The sequence below is a fragment of the Mesoplodon mirus genome (assembly GCF_964341445.2).
Source record: "Mesoplodon mirus genome assembly, chromosome: 14".
Classification (NCBI taxonomy): domain Eukaryota; kingdom Metazoa; phylum Chordata; class Mammalia; order Artiodactyla; family Ziphiidae; genus Mesoplodon; species Mesoplodon mirus.
The window spans coordinates 60,133,495-60,155,375 of record NC_138990.1 but is presented as its reverse complement, the minus strand read 5'-3'; the positions used below and the strand labels follow the sequence as shown (position 1 = coordinate 60,155,375).

Sequence of the window (21,881 nt, the reverse complement as noted above, 5' to 3'; positions counted from 1 at the left end):
TGTCATCATTATCCCCTTCCCAAATTAACAATAATTCCTTAGTATTATCTAGTAAATATATAATTTTTTGAGATGGGTGGAATGTAGGCAAGAAAAAGCCAAAAGAGAGACAAAAATTGAGACTTTAAGAGACTATGGGAAAATGAAGTACCAAGGTCCCAGTGCAGAGTCAAGACATGAATCCATAGAAGGTACATTATATTCTGAGACTGGAGTAATGGAGGAAAAAATAGATGAAATGTCTGTTGAGAAGAGAGATTCGAGGTGATCATTTCTGATGCCCTCTAATCTTCCCAATGAACTAGAAGGTAAGTTTGCTGTGAGGAGCATTATTGAGTAGGGAATTTGAGAGGATGTGACCAAAGACAAGCAAAAGGAGAGACAGTTGACCCTAAGGAATGAAGACCACAGATTTACATTGGCTCCAGTCCATACGGCTGTTTGAGGCTCTCTAGCACTATGTATGTGATTAATATGGAAGCAGACAAGACAGCAGCACTGATCTCGGTTGGGGTTCAGCTGAAGAATGCATGGAACTACAGGTCCCAAGGAACTATGAGTATTAATGAAAGTCATCCAGACTAGATAAAGAAGGAAGAAAAGCCAAGAGGTAGTTATTGTGCTCTCTCTTCATCTCAAATAAAATAAATGGCTCAAAAAAATGTCTTAGTGAGGATGAGAAATGGAAGAAAGAAAATAAGAGAGCTCATGGGCTAAGAGATTATGGTTAATGAAAGACACATTAGAATTTAAGCTTTTAGAAGTGGTGTACTTATGAGGAATGTTGAGGTCAGGGTGTGGACATGGAGAATTGGAAGGTGAAGCAGCGTAAAGAGGAAGCTTACTGACATTGAGAAGGTCAGGAATCTTAAGGCCATGGCATTGGTGAGTGAAGTGATAGTAAAGTAATTCAGGGTAATGGCAAGATTTGAGGCAGAGAGAAAGATGTGAGTTGGGAGCCAAAATCCTTAATGAAATTTGAGGAGTTACCAGAAGGTGACTGACAACAGAGATGATGGGGGTGGAGGATTAAGAGTGATATAGTTGAATGGTATGCTTCAAGTCACCACGGATTTCTAATAGAGGTTGAGTAATAAGAATTTGAGAGTAGCACTGGAGAAGAAGAAGGATATTGATCCCTCTCCCAACACTGAGGTACAAATGATGTCAGGAATCTCTCCATTTGAGAGGTTGAAGAGGAAATGATTCTTCTGATATTAAGTGTTTCACATGGCCCAAACCAAAGATAGTTTACTGCAGTAAATCTCAAATCCTCACTCAGAAAGCATATTAAATTCACCTAATTTTATTTCAGTAGATTTTCTTAATCATCATCACATTTTGAATTTTCTTGAAAAGAGTGAAACTTTATAATCTGAAGTTTTATTTTTTCCTATTAAATTTTTTAATAATATATAACTCCATATAAAATCTTACCTTAAATAATTTAATTGCTTCTGTCTGTAGAGCTTCCGAAGGTAGTGTTGTCAAAGGAGAAATGAGTCCTTCTTTGCTGTGACACAAAGTAGGGTGTCTCCATATCTGAGAGGCTAAATACAGAATGAAGTATGAACAGGAAACAGAAAGAATCACTTATTTTGGCCTCACATTAAATCAGCCCTTTAGAAATTACCTCATTCTGGCTTGGCTCACAATTTAAGTCATAAAAGTCATGAAAAACCTCTGATAACATTATTTTATTTCAGTTTCCAGGCCATTGGGATTCTCCTATTTCTGTTTTGGATAAGTTAAAGCTAGAAGAGTTTGGTACAAATATTCTAGGCCCAAACAAGTCTTACCAGGACATTGTCATGTTGCTTAAATGTGCTAAAGATCGGTGACCTAGGTGGGGAGATGACTGTACATGAGAGGGAGCGGGGGGAAGATACAGAGAGGAGAAGCCAGAGCAGAAGGAGACAGAAAGATAAAGAGGAACTTGAAGTCATTCCTAAAATCAACATTTATTAAATTCCTATGCTAGACACTGCAAATAAAATGTGATCTCTATTATTAAGTAAAGCAGAGCTTAGAATCTAGGCTCTCAATGGGGAAACCTTAGCCATAAAAAAAACTTCAGTGCAAAGCAACAAATGCTATAAAAGTTTTAAATGGTAAAGTGCATTGGGATATAATTTTAACACTTATTAGGCACTTTTTATGAGCCAGATGCTGAGTTGGGATGGGTTGGCAGGGGGAGCTCCTAAGGTAGGTAGGATTTTATCAAGTTGGTGGGGAATGTGAAGGAAGAAGGGTGTTCCAGGCAGAGGGAGTAATGTGAGCAAAGGCAGAGAGGTGTGACAGGATATGGACATGTCAAGGAATGACTGTGTCCTTGGAGCCGAAGAACCACAATGAGAATCCTGGCCCGTGACAAGCAAAGCCTATGAGAAGATGGGTACATCTCAGGGAAACAGGAACCCGCAAAGTGAAAACTCTATTAGGCTAAGGGAGTTAGGGCCCATTTCATAAACCATAAAGCCTTGTACGTTATAAACTTACAAGGTTCTCCTTCTATATTTAGCAATTTGCAAACGAGTTGTTCAAATTCAGATCCAACATTTATATTGTTACTTCCAGCTGCAACAGTCAGGTGATAAAGCCAAGTGTCCTTAAAAATCAAAACATATTAATAGAAATGTTAACCAAGACACAGTTTTTGATGACTTAAGGAAAAAAACAACTTGCATAAACAGTAGAAAACTTTGACAATGGAAAAAAAAAACACTTAATTTTTAAATAACTAAAAGCCACTTAAAGAGTTCTGAAGCCAGCTTATTTGAATTGTGCTCATAGTACCTTTTCCCCATTGTTCACATTTAGAAAAGCATAAGAAAATTAAGAAAGTAATGTGACATTAAGAGACTAGAATAAATACAACCAATTAATATTCTTTTAAGAAATACAACAAATTCTATCAAATTTAAAATCTGACTCCTAGTACATACAAATAGAACATATAAAATACCTAGGAAATCCAGAAAATTTAAAGAAGGAAATAATACCCAGAAGGAACATACCTCAACACAATAAAGGCCTTATAAGAAAAGCCCACAGTTAATATCATACTCAATGGTGAAAAAGTGAAAGCTTGTCCTGTAAGATCTGGAACAAGGCAAGGATGCCCACTCTTGCCACTTCTATTCACCATACCACTGGAAGTCCTAGCCAGAGCAACAGAGCAAGAAAAAGAAATAAAAGGCATCCAAATCGGAAAGGTAGAAGTAAAATTATCTCTGTTTGCAGATGACATTATCTTATTTGTTGAAAACCCTAAACATTCCATAAAAACACTGTTAGAACTAATACATTTAATAAAGTTGCAGGATACAAAATCAGCGTACAAAAATCAGTTATGGGAACATCCCTGGTGGTGCAGTGGTTAAGAATCTGCCTGCCAATGCAGGGGACATGGGTTCGAGCCCTGGTCCGGGAAGATCCCATATGCCACGGAGCAACTAAGCCTGTGCGCCACAACTACTGAGCCTGTGCTCGAGAGTCTGTGAGCCACAACTACTGAGCTCACATGCCACAACTACTAAAGCCCGTGCACCTAGAGCCCGTGCTCCGCAACAAGAGAAGCCACCGCAAGGAGAAGCCTGCGTACTGCAAGGAAGAGTAGCCCCCACTCGCCACAACTAGAGAAAGCCTGCACACAGCAATGAAGACCCAACACAGCCAAAAAAAAAGTAAAATAAATGAACTAATTAATTTTTAAAAATCGGTTGTGTTTGTATACACTAACAATGAATTATCTGAAAAGGAAATTAAGAAAACAATCTGAAAACAATAGCAAAAAAAAAGAATAAAGTACTTAGGAATAAACTTAATCAAGGAGGTGAAAGATTTGTACACCAAAAACAATAAAGCACTAATGAAAGAAACTAAAGCAGACGCAAATAAACGGAAAGACATCCAGTCATAGATTGGAAGAATTAATATTATTAAAATGTCCATACTACCCAAAACAACCCATAGAGATTCAAATTAATCCCTATCAAAATCCCAATTTTTTTAACAGGAATAGAAAAAACAATCCTAAAATTCACATGGAACAAGAACAGACCCCAAATAACCAAAGCAATTTTGAGCAAGAAGAACAAAGCTGGAGGGATCATACTTCCTAATTCAAAATATATTACAAAGCTACAGTAATCAAAATAGTATGGTACTGGCATAAAAACAGACATTAGGTCCATCAGTGGGCCTAATGATTGCTTCATTAGGCCAATGGGACAGAATAGAGAGTCCAGAAATAAAACCATGCATACATGGTCAACTGATTTTTGACAAGGTTGCCAAGAATACAGTGGGCAAAGGATTGTCTCTTCAATTAATGGTGTTGGGAAAACTGGATATCCATATGCAAAACAATGAAATTGGAGGGCTTCCCTGGTGGTGCAGTGGTTTAGAATCCGCCTGCCAATGCAGGGGACACAGGTTTGAGCCCTGGTCCCGGAAGATCCCACATGCTTCAGAGCAACTAAGCTTGCATGCCACAACTACTGAGCCTGCACTCTAGAGTCTGCGAGCCACAACTACTGAGCCCACGTACTGCAATTACTGAAGCCCATGCACCCTAGAGCCCGTGCTCTGCAACAAGAGAAGCCACCGCAACGAGAAGGCCATGCACCACAACAAAGAGTAGCCCCTGCTTGCTACAACTAGAGAAAGCCCGTGCGCAGCAATGATGACCCAACACAGCCAAAAATAAGTAAATAAAATAAATTTATATAAAAAAATGAAATTGGACCCTGATATCACACAGTACACAAAGTCAATTCAAAATGGAATAAAGACTTAAACATCAGACCTGAAACCATAAAACTCCTAGAAGAAAACATTGAGAAGAAGCTTTTGGACACTGGCCTTGGCAATGATTTCTTGGGTATGACACCAAAAACACAGGCAACAGAAGCAAAAATAGACATGTGGAATTACATCAAACTAAAAAGCTTCTGCACAGCAAAGGAAACCATCAACAAAATGAAAAGATAACCTACTGAGTGGGAGAAAATATTTCACATCATATTTCTGATAAGGGGTTAATATTTAAAATACATATAAAACTCATACAACTCAATAGCAAAAAGACAAACAATCCAATTAAAAAGTGCGCAGAGGATCTGAAAAACATTTTTCCCAAGAAGACATACAGATGGCCAACAGGTACACAAAAAGGAGCTCAACATCACTAATCATCAGGGAAATGCAACTGAAAACCACAATGAGTTATCACCTCACACCTTTTAGAATGGCAACTATCAAAAACAAAACAAAACCCCCAAAAGACAAGGAATAACAAGTACTGGTGAGGATGTAGAGAAAAGGGAGCCCTGTACACTGTTGGTGGGAATGTAAATTGGTGCAACACTGTGGAAAACAGTATGGAGTTTCCTCAAAAAATTAAAAATAGAACTACTATATGATCCAGCAATTCTACTTCTGGGTATTTATCTGAAGGAAGCTTTTTAATATAAATTTATATAAAATATTAACTCAAAAAGATATACGCACCCCCATGTTCATCACACCACTATTTAAAATAGCAAAGACATGGAAGCAACCTAAGTGTCCATCGATGGATGAATGGGTAAAGAAAATATGGTATATACATACAATATTATTCAGCCTTATAAAGGAGGAAATCGTGCCATTTGTGACAACATAGATGAATCGGGAGGACATTTCTGTGTCTGGTTTCTTAGCAACCAGGTTTGTTGCCTGCTAACAAACCAGACACAGAAAGACAAATACCATATAATACCACTTAATATGATGGATCTAAAATAGTCAAACTCATAGAAGCAGAGAGGGAATGGTGGTTGCTAGAGGCTAGGGGAAAGGGGAAACAGGGTGGTATTAGTCAAAGGGTACAAAGTTGTGGTTATACGAGATGAATAAGTCCTGGGGAAAAAAAAGAAAACAAACAAAAAGATGAATAAGTCCTAGAGATCTATCATACAGCATGGTGCCTATAGTTAACAATGTTGTATTACATACTTTAAAATTTACTAAGAGGGAAGATCTTATGTTATGTAGTTCTTATCACACACACAAAAAAATAATAATTAAAAAAGAGGTTGAGAGGAAACTTTTGGATGTGATGGATAGGTTTATGCCATAGACTGCAGTGATGGTTTCATGAGCAAATAATTATTTCCAAAGCATCAAGTTGTATACATTGATTATGTATATAAGGAAGAAAGGAAGAAAAGAACCCATTTTTCTGCTCCCCAAATATACTGGACTTTTTTCTTTCTATTAAAATATATATGTACATTATATTTTCACATAGTTGAAATTATATTAAGGATGTGCTTATGCTATATTAGTAAAATTCAGAAATTATAATTATCTATTTTTAATATAAAAAAGATATAAGGCTGCAGGATATTTTATCATATGGACATTACTTAATCAATTTCCTATTGTTGAACACTTAGATGGTTACTAATTTTACACTGATAAAAAAATACCACGAAATCTAACATCTGTTAAGTATAAAAGAGTGTCTGTTATATTTTTTATGTTTGAAATATATCAGAAATAAAATTATTTTAAAAATACTATGTCCAACAAATCTATACATAAATCTTTTTTTTTTTTAGTTTTTTTTTTTTTTTTTTTTTTTTTTTTTTACAGCTTACCCTTCCCCCTCCCCATATCCTCAAGTCCATTCTCTAGTAGGTCTGTGTCTTTATTCCTGTCTTACCCCTATGTTCTTCATGACATTTTTTTTTTCTTAAATTCCATATATATGTGTTAGCATACAGTATTTGTCTTTCTCTTTCTGACTTACTTCACTCTGTATGACAGACTCTAGGTCTATCCACCTCATTACAAATAGCTCAATTTCATTTCTTTTTATGGCTGAGTAATATTCCATTGTATATATGTGCCACATCTTCTTTATCCATTCATCCGATGATGGACACTTAGGTTGTTTCCAGCTCCGGGCTATTGTAAATAGGGCTGCTATGAACATTTTGGTACATGTCTCTTTTTGAATTATGGTTTTCTCAGGGTATATGCCTAGTAGTGGGATTGCTGGGTCATATGGTAGTTCTATTTGTAGTTTTTTAAGGAACCTCCATACCGTTCTCCATAGCGGCTGTACCAATTCACATTCCCACCAGCAGTGCAAGAGTGTTCCCTTTTCTCCACACCCTCTCCAGCATTTATTGTTCCTAGATTTTTTGATGATGGCCATTCTGACTGGTGTGAGATGATATCTCATTGTAGTTTTGATTTGCATTTCTCTAATGAGTAAAGATGTTGAGCATCCTTTCATGTGTTTGTTGGCAGTCTGTATATCTTCTGTGGAGAAATGTCTATTTAGGTCTTCTGCCCATTTTTGGATTGGGTTGTTTGTTTTTTTGCTATTGAGCTGCATGAGCTGCTTATAAATTTTGGAGATTAATCCTTTGTCAGTTGCTTCATTTGCAAATATTTTCTCCCATTCTGAGGGTTGTCTTTTGGTCTTGTTTATGGTTTCCTTTGCTGTGCAAAAGCTTTGAAGTTTCATTAGGTCCCATGTGTTTATTTTTGTCTTTATTTCCATTTCTCTAGGAGGTGGGTCAAAAAGGATCTTGCTGTGATTTATGTCATAGAGTGTTCTGCCTATGTTTTCCTCTAAGAGTTTGATAGTGTCTGGCCTTACATTTAGGTCTTTAATCCATTTTGAGCTTATTTTTGTGTATGGTGTTAGGGAGTGATCTAATCTCATACTTTTACATGTCCCTATCCAGTTTTCCCAGCACCACTTATTGAAGAGACTGTCCTTTCTCCACTGTACATTCTTGCCTCCTTTATCAAAGATAAGGTGACCATATGTCCGTGGGTTTATCTCTGGGCTTTCTATCCTGTTCCATTGATCTATCTTTCTGTTTTTGTGCCAGTACCATACTGTCTTGATTACTGTAGCTTTGTAGTATAGCCTGAAGTCAGGGAGCCTGATTCCTCCAGCTCCATTTTTCGTTCTCAAGATTGCTTTGGCTATTCGGGGTCTTTTGTGTTTCCATACAAATTGTGAAATTTTTTGTTCTAGTTCTGTGAAAAATGCCAGTGGTAGTTTGATAGGGATTGCATTGAATCTGTAGATTGCTTTGGGTAGTAGAGTCATTTTCACAATGTTGATTCTTCCAATCCAAGAACATGGTACATCTCTCCATCTATTTGTATCATCTTTAATTTCTTTCATCAGTGTCTTATAATTTTCTGCATACAGGTCTTTTGTCTCCTTAGGTAGGTTTATTCCTAGATATTTTATTCTTTTTGTTGCAATGGTAAATGGGAGTGTTTCCTTGATTTCACTTTCAGATTTTTCATCATTAGTATATAGGAATGCCAGAGATTTCTGTGCATTAATTTTGTATCCTGCAACTTTACCAAATTCATTGATTAGCTCTAGTAGTTTTCTGGTAGCATCTTTAGGATTCTCTATGTATAGTATCATGTCATCTGCAAACAGTGACAGCTTTACTTCTTCTTTTCCAATTTGGATTCCTTTTATTTCCTTTTCTTCTCTGATTGCTGTGGCTAAAACTTCCAAAACTAGGTTGAATAAGAGTGGTGAGAGTGGGCAACCTTGTCTTGTTCCTGATCTTAGTGGAAATGGTTTCAGTTTTTCACCATTGAGGACGATGCTGGCTGTGGGTTTGTCATATATGGCCTTTATTATGTTGAGGAAAGTTCCCTCTATGCCTACTTTCTGCAGGGTTTTTATCATAAATGGGTGTTGAATTTTGTCGAAAGCTTTCTCTGCATCTATTGAGATGATCATATGGTTTTTCTCCTTCAATTTGTTAATATGGTGTATCACGTTGATTGATTTGCGTATATTGAAGAATCCTTGCATTCCTGGAATAAACCCCACTTGGTCATGGTGTATGATCCTTTTAATGTGCTGTTGGATTCTGTTTGCTAGTATTTTGTTGAGGATTTTTGCATCTATGTTCATCAGTGATATTGGCCTGTAGTTTTCTTTCTTTGTGACATCCTTGTCTGGTTTTGGTATCAAGGTGATGGTGGCGTCGTAGAATGAGTTTGGGAGTGTTCCTCCCTCTGCTATATTTTGGAAGAGTTTCAGAAGGATAGGTGTTAGCTCTTCTCTAAATGCTTGATAGAATTCGCCTGTGAAGCCATCTGGTCCTGGGCTTTTGTTTGTTGGAAGATTTTTTATCACAGTTTCAATTTCAGTGCTTGTGATTGGTCTGTTCATATTTTCTATTTCTTCCTGGTTCAGTCTCGGCAGGTTGTGCATTTCTAAGAATTTGTCCATTTCTTCCAGGTTGTCCATTTTATTGGCATAGAGTTGCTTATAGTAATCTCTCATGATCTTTTGTATTTCTTCAGTGTCAGTTGTTACTTCTCCTTTTTCATTTCTAATTCTATTGATTTGAGTCTTCTCCCTTTTTTTCTTGATGAGTCTGGCTAATGGTTTATCAATTTTGTTTATCTTCTCAAAGAACCAGCTTTTAGTTTTATTGATCTTTGCTATCGTTTCCTTCATTTCTTTTTCATTTATTTCTGATCTGATTTTTATGATTTCTTTCCTTCTGCTAACTTTGGGATGTTTTTGTTCTTCTTTCTCTAATTGCTTTAGGTGCAAGGTTAGGTTGTTTATTTGAGATGTTTCCTGTTTCTTAAGGTGGGATTGTATTGCTATAAACTTCCCTCTTAGAACTGCTTTTGCTGCATCCCATAGGTTTTGGGTCGTCGTGTCTCCATTGTCATTTGTTTCTAGGTATTTTTTAATTTCCTCTTTGATTTCTTCAGTGATCACTTCGTTATTCAGTAGTGTATTGTTTAGCCTCCATGTGTTTGTATTTTTTACAGCTCTTTTCCTGTAATTGATATCTAGTCTCATAGCATTGTGGTCGGAAAAGATACTTGATACAATTTCAATTTTCTTAAATTTACCAAGGCTTGATTTGTGACCCAAGATATGATCTATCCTGGAGAATGTTCCATGAGCACTTGAGAAAAATGTGTATTCTGTTGTTTTTGGATGGAATGTCCTATAAATATCAATTAAGTCCATCTTGTTTAATGTATCATTTAAAGCTTGTGTTTCCTTATTTATTTTCATTTTGGATGATCTGTCCATTGGTGAAAGTGGGGTGTTAAAGTCCCCTACTATGATTGTGTTACTGTCGATTTCTCCTTTTATGGCTGTTAGTATTTGCCTTATGTATTGAGGTGCTCCTATGTTTGGTGCATAAATATTTACAATTGTTATATCTTCTTCTTGGATCGATCCCTTGATCATTAGGTAGTGTCCTTCTTTGTCTCTTCTAGTAGTCTTTATTTTAAAGTCTATTTTGTCTGATATGAGAATTGCTACTCCAGCTTTCTTTTGATTTCCATTTGCATGGAATATCTTTTTCCATCCCCTCACCTTCAGTCTGTATGTGTCTCTAGGTCTGAAGTGGGTCTCTTGTAGACAGCATATATATGGGTCTTGTTTTTGTATCCATTCAGCCACTCTGTGTCTTTTGGTGGGAGCATTTAGTCCATTTACATTTAAGGTAATTATCGATATGTATGTTCCTATTCCCATTTTCTTAATTGTTTTGGGTTCGTTATTGTAGGTCTTTTACTTCTGTTGTGTTTCTTGCCTAGAGAAGTGCCTTTAGCATTTGTTGTAAAGCTGGTTTGGTGGTGCTGAACTCTCTCAGCTTTTGCTTGTCTGTAAACGTTTTAATTTCTCCATTAAATCTGAATGAGATCCTTGCTGGGTAGAGTAACCTTGGTTGAAGGTTTTTCTCCTTCATCACTTTAATTATGTCCTGCCACTCCCTTCTGGCTTGTAGAGTTTCTGCTGAGAGATCAGCTGTTATCCTAATGGGGATTCCGTTGTGTGTTATTTGTTGTTTTTGCCTTGCTGCTTTTAATATGATTTCTTTGTGTTTAATTTTTGACAGTTTGATTAATATGTGTCTTGGCGTATTTCTCCTTGGATTTATTCTGTATGGGACTCTCTGTGCCTCCTGGACTTGATTAACTATTTCCTTTCCCATATTAGGGAAGTTTTCAACTATAATCTCTTCAAATATTTTCTCAGTCCCTTTCTTTTTCTCTTCTTCTTCTGGAACCCCTATAATTCGAATGTTGGTGCGTTTAATGTTGTCCCAGAGGTCTCTGAGACTGTCCTCTGTTCTTTTCATTCTTTTTTCTTTATTTTGCTCTGCAGCAGTTATTTCCACTATTTTATCTTCCACCTCACTTATCCGTTCTTCTGCCTCAGTTATTCTGCTATTGATCCCGTCTAGAGTATTTTTTATTTCATGTATTGTGTTTTTAATCGATGCTTGATTCATCTTTAGTTCTTCTAGGTCCTTGTTAACTGTTTCTTGCATTTTGTCTATTCTATTTCCAAGATTTTGGATCTGGGAAATAGAATCTTGGATCATCTTTACCATCATTATTCTGAATTCTTTTTCAGGTAGACTGCCTATTACCTCTTCATTTGTTAGATCTGGTGGGTTTTTATCTTGCTCCTTCTCCTGCTGTGTGTTTTTCTGTCTTCTCATTTTGCTTATGTTACTGTGATTGGGGTCTCCTTTTTGCAAGCTGCCGGTTCGTAGTTCCCGTTGTTTTTGGTGTCTGTCCCCAGTGGCTAAGGTTGTTTTAGTGGGTTGTGTAGGCTTCCTGGTGGAGGGGACTAGTGCCTGTGTTCTGGTGGATGAGGCTGGATCTTGTCTTTCTGGTGGGCAGGTCCACGTCTGGTGGTGTGTTTTGGGGTGTCTGCGGACTTTTTATGATTTTAGGCCACCTCTCTGCTAATGGGTGGCGTTGTGTTCCTGTCTTGCTAGTTGTTTGGCATAGGGTGTCCAGCACTGTAGCTTGCTGGTCGTTGAGTGAAGCTGGGTGCTGGTGTTGAGATGGAGATCTCTGGAAGATTTTTGTCGTTTGATATTATGTGGAGCTGGGAGGTCTCTTGTGGACCAGTGTCCTGAAGTTGGCTCTCCCACCTCAGAGGCAAAGCACTGACTCCGGGCTCCTCAATTTGGGATGATGTGTTGTCTATTCATGTATTCCACAGATGCAGGGTACATCAAGTTGATTGTGGAGCTTTAATCCGCTGCTTCTGAGGCTGCTGGGAGAGGTTTCCCTTTCTCTTCTTTGTTCTCACAGCTCCTGGGTCTCAGCTTTGGATTTGGCCCTGCCTCTGCGTGTAGGTCGCCGGAGGGCGTCTGTTCTTCGCTCAGACAGGACAGGGTTAAAGGAGCAGCCGCTTCGGGGACTCTTGCTCACTCAGGCCGGGCGGGAGGGAGGGGCACGGAGTGCGGGGCGAGCCTGCAGCGGCAGAGGTCGTCGTGACGTTGCACCAGCCCGAGGCGCGCCGTGCGTTCTCCCAGGGAAGCCGCCCCTGGATCCCGGGACCCCGGCAGTGGCGGGCTGCACAGGCTCCCGGAAGGGCGGTGTGGGCAGTGACCTGCGCTCGCACACAGGCTTCTTGGCGGCAGCAGCAGCAGCCCCAGCGTCCCACGCCCGTCACTGGGCTCCGCGCTTTCAGTCGCGACTCGCGCCCATCTGTGGAGCCCCTTTAAGCAGCGCTCTTAATCCCCTCTCCTCGCGCACCAGGAAACCAAGAGGGAAGAAAAAGTCTCTTGCCTCTTCGGCAGCTCCAGAGTTTTCCCGGACTCCCTCCCGGCTAGCTGTGGCACATTAGCCCCCTTCAGGCTGAGTTCTCGCAGCCAGCCCCAGTCCTCTCCCTGCGCTCTGACCGAAGCCCGAGCCTCAGCTTCCAGCGCTGCGCGCCCCGGCGGGCGAGCAGACAAGCCTCTCGGGCTGGTGAGTGCCGCTCGGCACCGATCCTCTGTGTGGGGATCTCTCCGCTTTGCCCTACCCAGGTATGTGGGGAGTTTCTTGCCTTTTGGGAGGTCTGGGGTCTTATGCCAGCGTTCAGTAGGTGTTCTGTAGGAGTTGTTCCACGTGTAGCTGTATTTCTGGTGTATCCGTGGGGAGGAAGGTGATCTCCGCGTCTTCTACATAAATCTTTGATTGCACTTAACAGTCATTTGAAAATTATTACCAATACTTAATCATATTAGTCTAAATCATTCTAACTCAACCAATTAGACCTTACATACCTTTTCATGCTTGGATCCAATCAGGAGGTAAGTCGGACCTTGGTCTTTGGGGTGGATCACAATAGTGTAATGTGTGGATAAAAGACTTCGCCCACTGGCTTCATAATCTTCATCTGAATCACAGGATCTGTCAACCTCTTCAACTTTAGCTTCCCAGAGTCTGATCTGACCTAAAGGAAACTAAAGTAAATATTAGTAATTGTAAGGAAGGAACTTTTAAATATTTTCCTGCTAAAATTTTTCATAGTCTTTTTCATTCTTACCTTTATAAAGCATACCTTTTTTTAAATGAATGCCTAAAGCTAATTGTATTATCCACATTGTTACAAAAGTAGTAGCCACAACCAACATGCCAACTGTAATACTGAAGAACAATTTGAATACTAGACATTTAACTTTTGTGGAAAAAGCAAGAAGCCACTTCCATACAGTGGTTTGGATTATTCATTTGGACCAAAGTGACACACTACCTAGTCAAGCAATTCAGTCAAAATATTCATTTGACTTTTTTCCCCACAGAATTAATTTGATTAAGTTATTGGATCAAAAGGACAAGGGTAGACATAGTCTCAATACTATTCACAGAAAAAGTAACAAAGTTAAACAGCTGGTGTGAAGAAGTGTGATTAACTACCACTCTAAACCCCAATAAATGAGGAGTGTTTTGAGGCTATATACACATATATGATATATTACACATGTAATATATCACAAAAAATGCCATGATTTCTTTCATCTTAATTTAAGTGTAAGAAAAACATCCTAAAAATGATTTATATTAAATTTTACCTACTCTTTTACTGATGAAAACAACTATTTGCTGTGTAGAATATTTAGCATATTTGTTTTAAAACTTTTCTTTAATTAAGCCCATTTATTCCAGGAACACACACAGTCTGCTTCAGATGTACAACTTCTAAAATATTCGGTCAGGTTTGGAATTGCAGCCTGAAAAAGTTCACTGTAACTCCAAGGACATTTACCATCTTACATTTCCATGCTCGGGCCCAGGGAACTCTTTTCCCATCTACACTCACTCCCCTGGGTGATGTCATCCAAGCTCATGGCTTTTGCATCAGCATGTATTAGCTACTTCCAAATTTATAACTCCTGACTCACACTAGCTCTACTTAGATGTCTAATAGCATTTCAACATCACCTGGTAAGTCCTCCCCCACCACCTGAGTCTCTCCCATCCCAGTTGTTTGCAACTTGATCTTTCCAGCTGTTCAGGCCAAAAAGATTGGCATCGTCGCTGCCCCTTTTCTTGCTCTCATATTCCATACCCTTTTAGTCAACAAATCCTATCAGCAAATCTTTCAAAATATACCCAGAATCTGGTCTCTTCTCACACCTCCATTGCCACACTAAACCACAATCATCTCTCACCTGAATTACTGTAAGAGCCTCCTAACCAGTCTCCTCCTAATTCCCTTCAGACAGTAGCTGGAGTGTTCCTGTTAGACACAGGTCAGATCATGTCACTGCTCGGCTCAAAATCCTCAAATGGCTTCTCATCTTACTTGGAGCAAAAGCTAAAGTCCTTACTATGATAAGGCTCCCTGCGATTTGGTCCCCGTTACTTCCCTGAACTCATCTCCTATTGTCCTCTCCCTAACGGAGTCCAGTCCAGTCACACTGACCTTCTCGCTATTCCTCAAACACACCTGGCATGCTCCTGCCAAGGCCTCTGCACTCACTGTTCCTTTGGCTTGGAATACTCTTGCCTCTTTTACTTCCTTCAAAACCTAATTAAAATGTCGGCTTCTCAGTGAGGTCTTACCTAGATATCTTATCTGCCTAATAGCTGATTAATAGTAAAAAATTAATTCATTTGATTAAATGTGTTGTCTTTTACGAGAAACATTGCTTTTTCCCGTTAAATTAATTACAGTTATTTTCTGAGTAGTTACTATGTGCAAAGCACTATTCTGGGGACTGAGTGAAGAAAATTTACTTCTGAAAGAAAAATGTGAAATTAACTTATCTATACTTTCAGAAAAAGAAAGGCAGTAAAACAAAAGCAAAATAATAGGGCAGAAAATTCACATCAATAAATAAAAAGCAAGCTTTAAAAAATAGGATAAAGAAAACTAATTCTACTATGATAATACATGACAATACTATCCTAATTGTGTGCTTTAGGCATACCCAATCATATGACAATCAAGGTTCCATCCACCCCAATATTTAAAGATGATTATTCCTTTTACCAGAGGATTTACCATGGTTCTATAAACAGTGAATAGACCAGGTGCTTTCAAATATTTTGACTGAATTTTTTAAAAGACACTGATTGAGATAAACACAAATTGCTTCTGAAACATCTATAGCACAAAATGAAGTAAGCTTATACTGATTCACAAGCATCCTCAATACTTTTCCAGTAATTATAATGGATTTCTGTTCAGCTATCTACATTCCTCTGACTTGTTCCTTCTGTGATCAATGCTATCCATTTTTAATAAAAAACAAAATTATTATTAGTAGTAGTAGTAGGAACATTTAAATTCTACTCTCAGCAAATTTTAAATTATTTTTCTATTTATAAAACATGAATATAGAAACTTGGTAAAAATAGGAAGTTATTAAAAAAAGGGAAGAAAAAAATCATCCATAATTCTACTGCCACTCAACATTTTGGTATAGTTCTTTCTGACTTTTCTGCTATGTGTATCTTTACATAGATGTGCTGGACTGAGAATTATAAACTCAGAGTCCCAAACTTCCTCTTCTACACTCTCCCTGTAACTGCAGAAAAGAAGCTGGGAACTAAATTTGTCAGAATCCCCTTCCCTGCATGGCTCCAGGTTAGCACTTGCCTGAGAGAATTTTCATGTGATGTGGAAGGTAAGGGTGAAAGAAGAGTCATGATTCTCCTGAGACAGCTGCAGTCAGATGCCTGGGCTGATGTATCACAGAGGCTTCTCAGTAAACTGCTGAGTACCAGCTGCCTCTGTGCTTTGTGTTCAGACCGTTGGTGCTGACTTCTCAGATCTTCAGTGGCAGCTGCTTCCTCGACCTCTACTCCCCCAACTTTTCTAAAGTTATGTATGTCCCTAATTCTGCATTAAAATTGTTAAAACTGGAATACACAGAGTGGCTTCTGTTTTCCTGACTGATAATTGAGTTAGGGTTATACTGAATATGCAATTTTGTACTGTGCTTATTCTTGTATTATTTTTATGAGCATATTCCCACATTACTTCAGAGATATCACTCTCAATGGCTGCACTGTGTTAAGTACCAACCCGTGAGCGATACTGAGAATAATGGCATGCATTTTAAATATGGCTAGTCAGAACTGAGAGTGCAGACTATGAAAATAGAGCAGAGAAATACTAACTGACCTACATGGTCAGTGGACCAAGAAGTTTAGTCTCATTAACACAGTAATCAGTCACAGGCTGCTGTTCTGTGGAGCTGGCATCATTGTTTTATGCAAATACTCTTGGTCCATGTTAGTTCAATTTTTATAGTTTCAGTAATCCAAAGATGACATGAGGTATATACAATGATAATTAGGTATACATTTCACGTTTGGAAGATACCCATCTTTTTACTCTGAAAATGCAATAACTTAAGTTTGGCGTGGAGGAGATTAGTTAAAAATGAACAAATGGGATATAGATATGCAGATGGATGGATAGATAAGTGGTATCTAGGGATTCGAGGGCCTGCGACAGGACTGGATTCTTTTCCCTTCCCAGCTCTTTTTTCCTAGCTTGCTGTTCCCTTCAATCAACCTTATCTAGTCTGTCAGACCTGGAAAATATGAGAACTTGATGGTTGAAAGTGGGATAGAGGAAGACTTTTCTAGGTCTTAGAAGAAGAATTAATTAAAAGTTACTAAAGCTTATAATTAAGAATCAAAACCCCTGTAGGGGGCTTTCCTGGTGGCGCAGGGGTTGAGTCCGCCTGCCAATGCAGGGGACACGGATTCGTGCCCCAGTCCGGGAAGATCCCACATGCCGCGGAGCGGCTAGGCCCGTGAGCCATGGCCGCTAAGCCTGTGCTCCACAACGGGAGAGGCCACAACAGTGAGAGGCCCGCGTACCGTGAAAAACAAAAAACAAAAAACAAAAAAAAACCCTGTAGGTCTATGATTACCTTAGTAATAAATTTTATGCAAAATTTCAACCTTATCAAAAATTCTAAAGTTTGAGCTACCAACAGAACAGCGAAAGGGAAAATTTGAAGGCAAAACAAACAAAAAATTCCTCTAATTAGCATATTAAAAACACATACATACCTTATCTTCTTGACTACGAAAATAATATAATGTTTTTCCTATAAGTGTACACCAGACTCTCTTGGAGTAGCCATGTTTTACCTGAAATCATATTTCAAAGAATTACAAATGTAGCTCAGAACTCTGACACCTTAAAATATAGTTTATACACTTTATTTGAAGCTGTTCAGCTATCCAGTTTGCTTGAGATATAAGTGATATTCCAACTAGACTATCCAAATGCTATTTAAAATTTACCTGTTATAGTAGCAGCATGGTATGTTTTGCTTTGGTGCTCACCATCCAACATTTAACAAATGTTTACTATATGTCAAGTACTATGCCTAGGACTAAGGATTCAAAGATACCAGTTTCACAAGTAAGTATATTTCATAGTTTTTATATTACATAGATTTCCAATAACCCTGTGGGGCTCTCTGGGTTAACACTCTAATGTTAGAAACAAGATTGAAACCTAAGAATTCTAGTGATTTCCAAAATGTAAGAGATTCATTCATTCAAAACATTTGATGCCTTCTCCAGAAGTAATAATACACTGAACACATTTGATACCTTCTCCAGAAGGATACACACAAAATTGTAAAATAATAATATTAAAAGCTATTATTACATATTGAGTACTTCCTATATGTCAGGAACTATGTCAAGTGATTGGGATGGAATCTGAATCTGATTCCTGACTCTGAATAGTCAGAGGCTGGTCTAGATACTGGGGAGATGGATATGAATGAGACACAGTCTCCTTCCTCAAGGAGCTCACTGCCTCGTGAGGAAGACAGACAACTAACCCAGCAGCGTGCTGCATATCTTCATCAAGAACACAAGGAGTTTACAAGCCTAGTTTTTTGGGGGTATTTTTTTGGTAGAAGACATTCTACCAAAATTTGTACTGAATACCACAGGTTTGGTAGCTTTATGAAGATCCTCACTGTGAGTTCCTCTCTGCCCCAGTTCCGCCCAGGTACAGGCACTGAAGATCTTTGCCAGACAGTCCCAGCTACACCCTCAAGCCTAGAAAAACACCAAGAACCCCATTCCCGTCAGTGGGTAAGATTGATAATAGGCTCTGTTGCCCCAGACCTAGAATGTGGTGTGCCTGGTTGAGTTTGCCCTATAATCCCACTACCGTGGCAGCCCTGCCAACTTCTGCCTTGAGGCTTGACCCTCTCCTGCAATAGTTAGAGTGGGCTTCAATTTGGAGTGGCCCACCACCTGGAAACCAAGACACTGGTGGGTAAAACGAAAGCCCAACATTCCATTGTCATGCTTGCCCACGGTGATAAATACGAAGGAGAAAACTACAGCAGGGAAGGAGAAGGAAGTGCCTGGAGAAGGAGGGACGTGTTTTACAATTTAAAATAAGGCGGTAAGGAAGGCATCACCAACACTGATTCAAGCCTTGGAGGAGGTAGATGAGCTATGCAGTCACCTGAGAGAAGAACACTCCGGGCAAGGAAGCAGCAAGCACCAAGGTCCTGAAACGGTGTGTGCCCATGTGTCTGAGACTAAGCGAGGAAGGGGAGAGGTCACTGTGGCAGGGGCAGCATATAGGGGTGGGGAACACACATATTTTGCAGGGCCCTTGTAATGACATAACATTTAAACGGACTGCTCTGACAGTTGTACAATGAGAAGAATATAAATCATCGCCACAACGGATTTTACAGTCAGCAAGTCACGACAGTAGAAAAGGCCTGGATTCTGAGGTCAAATGGACCAAGGCTTAAATTCCAGTTCTACCACATACTGGATGGATGATGTCCTCAGGCAACTGACTTGACCTCCCAAGTTCTGAGTTAACATGGGATTACTGTACACCTCACTGGGCTGTTGTGATGACCAAAGGAGAAAATGTAAATAAAGGATACTAGTAGTTACTCAATAAATGCTTCCTTCCTCACTATGCATAAGGAGAAGTAAAACACATGTTTCGTTTAAACCCACAAATGCAGCCAGCCTTTGGGCTTTCAAAACTATGGTTTAAGCAAACAAATAACTCCACCATCTAACAGTTTGATGGATTTAAACGTTGCTTGAGGAAAAACAAAACAAAACAAAGTGTCGCATTTGGCAAGACATGTTTCGGTTTAATTAAATTTAGAAACATATATTTACAGATAAATATCCTGGAAGTTTTAAATAGCTTGTGTTATGCAGCTTTTTTTTTCTCCTTTTAAACAAACTCCAGAAAGGAGTCTTAGCAAAACTGAAGAATAATGCATCTGGCTATAGAGAGTATACTTTTGAAATGATTTATCTTTAAAGAGAACAATGTGTGCCTTTGAGGAACTACAAATTAATGAAGACTTCTGCCAACTTACAGTAAAAGCTGTGTTTTAAAACATAGTCTATCTTTTTATGTACATCTGATTATGTAAAGATTTCTTCCAATTCTGACTTATTCTGAAAAAGTCATAATAAAACAAATTACACTAGAAGAATCCTCACAAAGATTTAAAGACAATCTCAAACCTCAAGGCTCTGGTGAACTAAATAGTTGAAAGAATAAATTTTTTTACCTTGCATCCATAACAAAGTTACTTATATCAGTGCTCTCTGAAACTTTGATGACAAATAGTATATCATATTCTGATTGGCCTTTCTCATCACACAAAACATAAGCTCCCACGGTCTTCTCCCCTCTCCTCTATTTTCATGCCTGTAGCCTTCTCCACCACAAATCCTGCCACCTGTCTTGCTGACTTCAGCATCTAGGTAAAACTTTTGTGATAACAATAGCTAGCACTTTTGGCATGTTCATGATGTGCCAGGCACTGTTCTAAAGCACTTCACATGCTTAAATAATTTCTTTAATCTTCCCAGCACCTGTGAGGTTGGCACTATTATTATTCCCACTTTACAGAAAAGGACACTCAGGCACAGAGCCTCTAAGTAATCTATTCAAGGTCACACAGGTGGCAACTGTCAGAGGAAGGACATGCACCCATGCAGTCTGGCCCCTGAACTCTTGCCCTAGCCTCTTTGCTGTACTGCTTCCCTACGATCTTAACTCACAGTTCCTCACTCTCTTCATTTCTAAAAACCTTTGCTATCCTTCCATTTTTGCCATTCATCCGCTTGGCCACACCCTGGTCCTTTTTCCTTCATTGGGAACTGCTCCACTTCTGAAATTTACATTCTACGCTCTGACCCCAACCTTCCCCCAGCTCCCACCCTCCTACTCACACCACTCTTATTCTTTGACATCATTCAAAACTTTTAAGTCCTCCAACCCTTCCATTTTATTCCAGTTTATCAGTTCCCTCCTGGCTTCTCTTCCTTCTCCACCAACCTTGGATTTGATATTTGATCACAAAACAACTCTTGCTTTAAAAAACCTGTGATTAGGGCCTCCCTGGTGGCGCAGTGGTTGAGAGTCCGCCTGCCGATGCAGGGGATGCGGGTTCGTGCCCCGGTCTGGGAGGATCCCATATGCCGCGGAGCGGCTGGGCCCGTGAGCCATGGCCGCTGGGCCTGCGCGTCCGGAGCCTGTGCTCCGCAACGGGAGAGGCCACAACAGTGAGAGGCCCGCATACCGCAAAAAGAAAAAAAAAAAAAAAAAAAAAAAAAAAACCTGTGATTATGTTGCATTCCCATGCTTCTAACGAATCCACACAACAAAATTTCACCTCCATTTGTTTTTAAGTAATCCAGTGGATTACGGGAGGTTACGGGAGGTTTTAAGAAATGACATTAGCCATAGTTAATAGCTGTTGAAACTGGGTAATGAATATATGAAGGTCCTTTCTATTATTCCTTCTACTTTCACGTGTGTTTGAAAATGCCCATAATAAAACACTGATTTAAAAATCATCATCTTGATATGTATAAAGCAAGGAAAATGTTCATTGTGGAATTTAGGTGGTGGGAATATGAGTGTTCACTGTAAAATACTCTTCCAACTTTTCTGCCTATTTGAAAATTCACATAATAAAATGTTAGAAAAAAATGACTATCCTCACATCACTACAATGTAAAGTCTCTGCTCTTATTTCTGAGCATCTTAGAGAAAAATGAACTCAAGTCACTGAAGTCAGGTGGGCCCTCGGTAAATCAATCCTTCTATATGTCCTTGGGTATATCTTACTTCCCTTATTCTCAATCCTTTCCTTCACTCTCATGGAACTGTCCACTGGAGTAATCTTCATCGAAGAAAACCGAGGACATCAGACATGATTTCACTCATTGCCCCACAAACTTGGATTTTCATCCTTCTCACCTTTCTGCAAGTCCAGCCCCTCCACAGTGCCCTCCCACCATGCCCGATCACCCATCTCTTCTGGACTTTGTTCTTAACCTCCCACTTCTCTCTCCCAGCTTCCTCCCTTCAATTTTGGAAACTCAAGGTATGCCTTTCCCATCTGAAAAAGCGCCTCTCCTGACACCATGTTCCCTCCCAGCTTGATTCTTTCTCATGTGCCGGAAGGTATGGACAGTCCTCCACACTCAATACTGCACTTACTCATCACCCGGTTACCGTTCAACATACCACAAGGCACTTTCTGCCCTAGCACTTGACCGCATCTGACACT

The 21,881-nt window shown here is 39.2% G+C and overlaps 1 protein-coding gene across 2 annotated transcripts in view; it reads right to left on the bottom strand.

The window, feature by feature from the left end:
- Positions 1 to 21,881, bottom strand: part of PLEKHH2 (pleckstrin homology, MyTH4 and FERM domain containing H2) — a 117,504-nt gene that overhangs the window by 31,579 nt on the left and 64,044 nt on the right. The window contains exons 16-19 of one of the 2 annotated variants that reach the window (XM_082643117.1): positions 17,350 to 17,430; positions 13,089 to 13,277; positions 2,500 to 2,608; positions 1,438 to 1,550 (exon numbers count right to left, since the gene is read on the bottom strand). In XM_082643117.1, coding sequence (XP_082499243.1) covers positions 1,438 to 1,550; positions 2,500 to 2,608; positions 13,089 to 13,277; positions 17,350 to 17,430 — 492 coding nt within the window. The remainder of the gene's footprint in view (positions 1 to 1,437; positions 1,551 to 2,499; positions 2,609 to 13,088; positions 13,278 to 17,349; positions 17,431 to 21,881) is intronic. The other variant, XM_082643118.1, reaches the window with a different exon arrangement.